The sequence below is a fragment of the Mandrillus leucophaeus genome, unplaced genomic scaffold (genome assembly GCF_000951045.1).
Source record: "Mandrillus leucophaeus isolate KB7577 unplaced genomic scaffold, Mleu.le_1.0 Scaffold488, whole genome shotgun sequence".
Taxonomy (NCBI): Eukaryota; Metazoa; Chordata; class Mammalia; order Primates; family Cercopithecidae; genus Mandrillus; species Mandrillus leucophaeus.
In genome coordinates this window covers 94934-102586 of record NW_012105231.1, presented here as the reverse complement: position 1 = coordinate 102586, position 7653 = coordinate 94934, and the positions used below count along the sequence as shown (strand labels likewise).

Genomic DNA, 7653 nt, shown 5'->3' with positions numbered 1-7653 from the left:
CAGGTGCCTCTAATCTCAGTTACTCGAGAAGCTGAGGCAGGAGAATTGCTTGAGCCCGGGAGGCGGAGGTTGCAGTGAGCCGAGATCACGCCATGGCACTCCAGCCTGAGTGATAGAGCAAGACTCCGTCTCAAAAAAAAAAAAAAAAAAAAAAGCCAAAATAACTAACGAGAGCTGTAAGATCAACCACCTCACACTCTACAGACAGATAAAGTTCAAGAGAGGTTGTGATTTACCCCAGGTCAAACTTTAGTCAGCAGTGTGGCCTGGCATACTGTTCCTTCTAACACCGATGCACACTGAGTGCGTAAAACTTAGTGATAAATAAATTCTGAGGAACAAGTGAAGTAATGACTCCTAGCGAACAATTAGAAGTGCTGGTAACCTTGTTAACGCCAACAAGCAACTCACTACCAAGTTCAATCTGAACTTTTTTTTGTTTGTTTGTTTGAGATGGAGTCTTGCTCTGTCTCCCAGGCTGGAGCGCAGTGGCACGATCTCAGCTCACTGCAACCTTCGCCTCCCAGGTTCAACCAATTCTCCTGCCTCAGCAATCTGAGAAGACTATATTCAACAAATTTTGAGTACCTAATATCAAAAAAACCCTTGTTTCTGATAGCCAGACGACTGCTTTCTCAGGCCAATTTGCTCTAGGATCTGAAATTTTTTGAAAACTGTATGCTGGTATATTACAGGAATATACTGTATCTGTATACTGTAGAACTGAAATCATTCTACATAACAGGGCCTGGAATAATCAAAGTCACATTTACCCACATAGTTTCACATTGTCCCATATTTTTCTACCTACTCTACCAATTATTTTTGCCCTCCAGAAGTAAATGAGGCAGAGATTTGAAGGGCATCACTTTATTCCAAATTTGATCATCATTGAGGGGGATTTTTTACAGTCTTCCTTCCCTCCTCCCTCAGCTGCCTCCCGGTTAGAGATGCTAACAAGAATTACGATGGTCCCAAGATACTGGAGGAAGTAAAAAAGGTGAAGGCCCTACACATTTTAGTTCATGTTTGGCATGTCTTGGCCTTTATGTAAGGCAAGGAGAAAGAGACATGAAATTTAAATTACAGATTAATACAAATGTATTAGTCCATTTTTACACTGCTATAAAGAACTGCCCAAGACTGGGTAATTTATAAAGGAAAGAGGTTTAATTGACTCAGTTCCTCAAGGCTGGGGAGGCCTCAGGAAACTTATTACAATCACAGCAGATGGCAAAGAGGAACCAAGGCACCTTCTTCACAAGGTGGCAGGAAGGAGAATGAACACAGGAGGAACTACCAAACACTTATAAAATCATCAGATCTCATGAGAACTCACTATCACGAGAACAGCATGGGGGAACTGTCCCAAGATCCAATTACCTCCACCTGATCTCTCCCTTGACATGTGGGGATTATAGGGATTACAATTCAAGATGATATTTCAGGTGGGGACACAGCCAAACCATATCATACAAGGAATGACTGAAACTAAAGGTACTAATTTCCTTTCCCTTGATTGGCCAGACTGTCATCTCCATTACTAATAAAGACCAAGCAGGTTGGTTTAATCCCATTGCCCTCTAGTGCTTTCCAGTGTTGGCCAAAATGTTGCCTCCATTTTAAACATTCTTCCTGGGAAAGAATATCTTTCTGTCATACGATTAGGGAGAAGAGAAGAGGAAGCAAGAGAAAAGTTTAAAGTGTTGTACAGAAGTTTCCAACCACAGGAGGAGCAAAATACCAAAGAAGTTGTAGAATACAGGGTGTGGCGAAGAGTTGGAGCCCAGGCCAGGCTGTCTGAGAAGGCATGCCAAGCCAAGGTTCAGGCTTCCTAGGACCATGTCCTGTCCGGAGAAGCATTCCAGTCCTTCTCATCCTGGAGAAGTGGCCAAGCCCCGTGCAGCTAGAGGGAGGCCACATACACCACACTGTCTTTGCAGAAGGTTTCCAGGGAAAAGACAGACCAACTGAATGACCTCCTGCCCATCCTTGGCCAGAGTCCCATGCCAGGGAGAGCTGGGCGAGTCCATGATGTCTGATCAGATCGGGGCTGGCTTCAGGTCTTAAACATTAGGAAGCCCCCAAATGCAGTGCCCGGCAGGCTTCTCTTTGTTATTGATCCCTGCGTTAACTCAAACCACACTCGTTCACCCTTCTGCAGCTCAGCCATGGCAAAGACCGTTGCTGTGCTTCCACCCCCCTGCCCAGTGGTGCAGACCGGAGTCCGATGGTGACCTCCAAACACCAGCTGCCCAGTGCCTGGCCCTGGGCCAAATTCAACGCTCACTGCAAACAGGTAGACACCACGCTCAGGGGCTCGGAAGTAGCCATGTTCAGGGAAGTAGCTGCTGCCAACGTTGATGTGCGTAGAGTTGAACTTCACTGTCTGCAGGGCAGCCGTCCCTTCTGAAAAGCTGGCATAGAAGGCCACAGGGGATCCTGAAACATGAAAGTGCTCAGTGACTCATCCCTTACACCATTGGGTGGGAAATTAAACCCTGAGCCCCGCCGTCCTCACCTTATTAGCACTGGAAATAGGTCACTATTTCTAGATAACCTAGATATTCGCAACAGCAGTGTTATTGCAGGAGCAGAGCTAGATGGCCAATTCTCAGTTTTTTACTAACTGAGAGGAAGGAAAATGCAAGTCTGTTGTCTCAGCTGATTAACATTTTAATAAAACGCTTTTTCTTTTTTTTTTTTTTTTTTTTTGAGACAGGGTCTCACTCTGTCTCCCAGGTTGGAGTGCAGTGGCGGTCATGACACTGCAGCCCCCCGCCTTTTTTTTTTCTCGTAGAGATGGAGTCTTACTATGTTGCCCAGGCTGATCTCAACCTCCTGGGCTCAAGTGATCCTCCAGCCTCAGCCTCCCAAAATGTTAGGCTTACAGGTGAGCCACCATGCCCAGCCACAAAGCACTTTCTCGTTTGATTCCTTTTCCTTCCACCTTCCTTGAGAGACAGTATTCCCGATTGACAAAACAGGTTGGATCCTTCACCAGCTGCCCAAGGTTACATGGTTTGTAAATGGCAGGCTGGGATGGGAACACGGGTCTCTGACTCCCAGACCACTACCTGCTAGGAATCTTGAGATACTCAGGGGAAAGGGAGAAAATATCCATTCTCAAGGTAATAATAATGCTAACACTGGGAAGGTATTTGCAGAGCTATGAAGGCTGGATCCTCCTCCTGGATGTTGAAGACAGAACCTTGGAGACAGAAGGAAAGAGCAGGTGAAGCCAGGGAAGAGAAGCCCCTTCAAGCTGGTCTTTTTTTTAGTTGATAAATGGTCTCTTGTTGCCCAGACTGGAGTGCATTGAGATCATGGCTCACTGCAGCCTCAACTTCCTGGGCTCAAGCAATCCTCCCACCTCAGCCTCCTGAGTAGCTGGGTCTACAGGCACGCGCCATCATGCCTGGCTAATTTTTCATTTTTTGTAGAGACAGTCTTGCTCTGTTGCCCAGACTGGGCTCAAGTGGTCCTCCCACCTCAGCCCCGCAAAGTGCTGGGATTACAGGTGTGAGCTGGTCATCTTAATGTGGTTTTTCAAAATGTTGCACAGAGCCCTGAGATTACATATGGGTAAATTGAGGCCCAGAAAGAAAAAGCTTGTTGCTCCAGACCACACAACTAGTAAATTACCAAGCCTCCTGGGAGCAGACCTTGAATCTCTTGACTTCTGGTTCTCTGCAGGGAGCACTTTGGCCAGCCTTAGGACAGGAACACCGACAGAACACTGGTGCTGGGCCCATGCACGGGCAGAGGCAGAGGAAGCTGCCATGGTGGAGGGTGCACAAACAGCCAGGAAGAAGCCAGTCGTGCTGCCTGGCCAGCATGGTTGGGCAGGTGGTGGGGACAGGGTCATGAGACGGCACAGGAAGAGTGAGTCCTACTTGGGTCCTGGCTGTGACACTGGCCTTGGCACCAATGAGGTCATGTCTACTGTGGGGTTCCTCAACCTGCTCCCTCTGTAGGGGTTTAAAACAAGGTCCCCACTTCTTAGGTGATGAAACCAAAGCCTGTAAAGGAGCAGTTTGCTGAGCAATTACTGACTTGGCTCCCGGAACTTGAGCCTCAGCTCCTTGACTCCCAATTCAGCAAGACTTTTGAATAAAAAAATGTTGCTTTTCTCTAGTTCTGGAAGATTTTCTGAGAATTAGACAGTTGAGAATAGCTTTCTCATTTGTGTTAAGATTGTGTCAAGTCAGCTGGGCGCAGTGGTTCACGCCTGTAATCTCAGCACTTTGGGAGGCCAAGGCAGGCGGATCACCTGAGGTCGGTAGCTCGAGACCAGCCTGACCAACATAGAGAAACCCCATCTCTACTAAAAATACAAAATTAGCCAGGCGTGGTGGCGCATACCTGTAATCCCAGCTACCCTGGAGGCTCAGGCATGAGAATCGCTTGAACCCGGGAAGCGGAGGTTGCGATGAGCCGAGATGGCGCCATTGCACTCTAGCCTGGGCAACAAGAGTGAAATTCCGTCTCAAAAAAAAAGAAAAAAAAAAGATTGTGCCAAGTCAGAGGCCAGCGGCTGCCTCTGCAATTCCCCTAACACCCAGCAGGTGGGTCTCTCGCCTAGCCAAAGGCAGGCCGGCCCGCAGCGCCCTCTACCGGTGCTAGGCCCTTGTTCCGGCCGTTCCGTCCGGGCGCCTGCGCAGGGAGTTTCGCCGCAGAGGGAGACCGCCTCAACCCAGCCTTTCGCCAGACAGGCCCTAAGATGTGGGAAGGGCTGTGCAAACTCAGAGTGTGCTTCCCTGCAGGGCACACATTCAAGCCCTACAGCCTTCCTACAGACAAATAAAGGGAAATTTGGGGTGTATGTGGGTGTGTGTCTGTGTTTGAGACAGACTCCTACTCTGTCGCCCAGGCTGGAGTGCAGTGGAGCTATCTTGGCTCACAGCAACCTCTGCCTCCCAGGTTCAAGCGATTCTCCTGCCTCAGCCTTCCAAGTAGTTGGGATTACAGGTGCCTGCCACCACACCTGGCTAATTCTTTTTTTTTTTAGACGGAGTTTTGCTTTTCTTGCCCAGGCTGGAGTGCAGTGGTGCAATCTCGGCTAACTGCGGCCTCTGCCTCCCAGGTTCAAGTGATTCTCCTGTCTCAGCCTCCTGAGTACCTGGGATTACAGGCACCCACCACCACACCGGGCTAATTTTGTATTTTTAGCAGAGATGGGGTTTCACCATGTTGGCCAGGCTGGTCTCAAACTCCTGACCTCAGGTGATCCGCCCGCCTCAGCCTCCCAAACTGCTGGGATTAAAGGCATGAGCCACTGCGCCCGGCCTGGAAATTTGTTTTGAAGGAAAACATTTTTTTGAAATAAATATCGTCATGGTAAACACATTTCCAAACCATCAGGCAAATTCTGAAAGTCATCAGCATATTGAAGCCTTGCACCACCACAAGAGGAAACAAGAGAGAAGTGTCAGTGTAGGTGGACACAGCCTGGACCCTGAAAATACTGGGGAAATGGGAAAACATTGACTGCATTCCTACATGAGGTAAGCTTCGTGCTAGGTATTTGGTAAACGCAGCAGTCTTCATAACACAACTTTGACGTGGGTAGGGATTCTGCCATTTTACTGAGGAAGAAGCAGACAAGTGATGCCAGAGCCTGGGTGCTTCCCACTGCTCCACATTGCCTCTTGGGCCATAGGGAGGGTCAGCAGGGGCAGGGGCTGCCTGGGACGGTACCTTCAACAAGGCCTTGGACTTGCCACATGCCAGGCTGCGCATGGCCATGGCTAAGGTGGTGGCCTTGTACTTAGCCCTGTGTGTGGGTGGGGTGTGGCCACAGCTCCAAGGCCAGCCTGACAGAGAGAGTCACTTGAGACACAGAGCCTAGTTGTCCCCCTCCCAGGACCACACTCAGGGAGGGGATGGGAAGCTTGGTCGCACATCCCTTCAACCTCAAAGCCAGCTCCCAGGCCCAGGGCCCTGCAGGGACCAGCCATGGAGGGCCTTTTGGAGGGGAAGAACGAGCACCCTAAAGACAGTGCTCCTCTGCTGCTCACTAGCTGTGCAAGCAGGAAACTTCTGTTTGTGCCTCAGTTTCAAATAAGGTGGTAGTGCTGATGAGTGTGTCATTGACCTTTTGGGATGGATCATTGTGGTGAAGCCCAGGAAGGGGACTAGCACAGAGCGGTGAGACAGGTTAACTGTATTTGCAGAGGGAATGAGCTCCTTACAGCACCCGTGGCTTTCCCTGTACAGTCCACTAAGGTGTGTTCCAAGACATTAGCAGGTGCCTGAAATCTCAGACAGTACTAAACCCAATATATACTTTTTTCCCCTCTATGTAAATACCTATGCCAAAGTTTAACTTGTAAATTAGGCACAGTAAGAGATTAATGACAATAATAAAATATAAAGCAATTATAACAATATACTGCAATAAAAGTTATATGAATGTGGTTTCTCCCTCTCTCAAAATCTTATTTTACTGTACTCACCTATTTTCTCATCGTGGTTGATGCAAGAAACTGAAATCAAGCCTGGGCACATGGCTCACATCTGTAATCCTAACACTTTAGGAGGCTGAGGTGGGCAGATTGCTTGAGCCCAGGAATTTGAGACCGGCCTGGGCAACATAGCAAGACCCCGTCTCTACAAAAAGTACAAAAATTAGCTAGGCATGGTGACACATGCCTGTAAGTCCCAGCTACTCTGGAGGCTGAAGTGGGAGGATCAGCTGAGCCTGGGAAGGTCGAGGCTGCAGTGGGCCATGATCCCACCACTGTACTCAAGCCTGGAAAACGAAGTGAGAGGCATCTCAAAAAAAAAAAAAACAAAAAAAAAAACCAAAAAACAGAAAAAAGAAACTAAAATCATGGCAAGTGAAACAGTAGCTAAGTGGGGCTGCAAGTGGCTGCAGTCCCTAGCCACATTCTACCTAGATACAGTGGCTTAAACGCACATGGGAATTAAGGGGGTGACGTGAAGAGTTGAGATGCGGGGACTTGAGGGCTCCCCTGGCAGGGCAGGAGGCACTCCCCTCTCTGCAGCAGTACACGGCCCTGGTGTGCGTGTGGCCTCCAGGCTCTGCCGTTCACGGGCTATGGCACTAGCAGGTGGTTTTTGTGACTTCTCCTGTCTCCCCATAAGCCAGGTAGCTTGAGAGGCCCACACCCCTGAAAAGCAGGTGGGCCAAAGGGAAGGTGGACCCAATAGGGGTGACCGATGGCCATGCTGTTCTCTCTCTTCCTGGCCCTCTTGGAGGCAGAAGAGCTGCCGCCAGCCCGCCCTGGCCTCCTAGACTCGTCCAGTCTCCCCGGTCCAGGAACTCACCTGTCTCCCAGAGCGCCGCGCCCAAGGCACCCGGCACAGGCCCTGTGCCGCGCGTGTCCACCAAAGGCTCCGCTTCCTTCTTGTCCCTCTTTCGGGGAGCTTCTAGGCCTTTCTGCTGCTTCTTCCCTTTCCTGCTCAGCATGGTCTGCAGCTTCCCCAGGTCCAGGCTGACGTTGGCTTCCATGAGTCCTTGGAAGTTCCCAAAGAGGCTGTGGAAGAGCCGTTGGTGCTGCTCCAAGCTGCGCTGGGTGGCGAAGAGTGCGTCGTGGAGGCCGTCAAGGGAGGCGTTGAGGGAGGCAGCCCCGGCCTCGGCCTCACAGCACCGCCCGACACGCTTGACGTCGTTGCTCAGGCGCTGGA

General features: G+C 49.9%; 1 protein-coding gene across 1 annotated transcript in view; it reads right to left on the bottom strand.

The window, feature by feature from the left end:
• Positions 1-854: 854 nt before the first annotated feature.
• Positions 855-7653, bottom strand: part of MMRN2 (multimerin 2) — a 20945-nt gene continuing 14146 nt past the window's right edge. Inside the window, exons 7-8 of the mRNA XM_011995400.1 lie at positions 7294-7648; positions 855-2442 (exon numbers count right to left, since the gene is read on the bottom strand). Of these exons, the coding sequence (XP_011850790.1) occupies positions 2060-2442; positions 7294-7648 (738 nt within the window). The 3' untranslated portion in view covers positions 855-2059. The remainder of the gene's footprint in view (positions 2443-7293; positions 7649-7653) is intronic.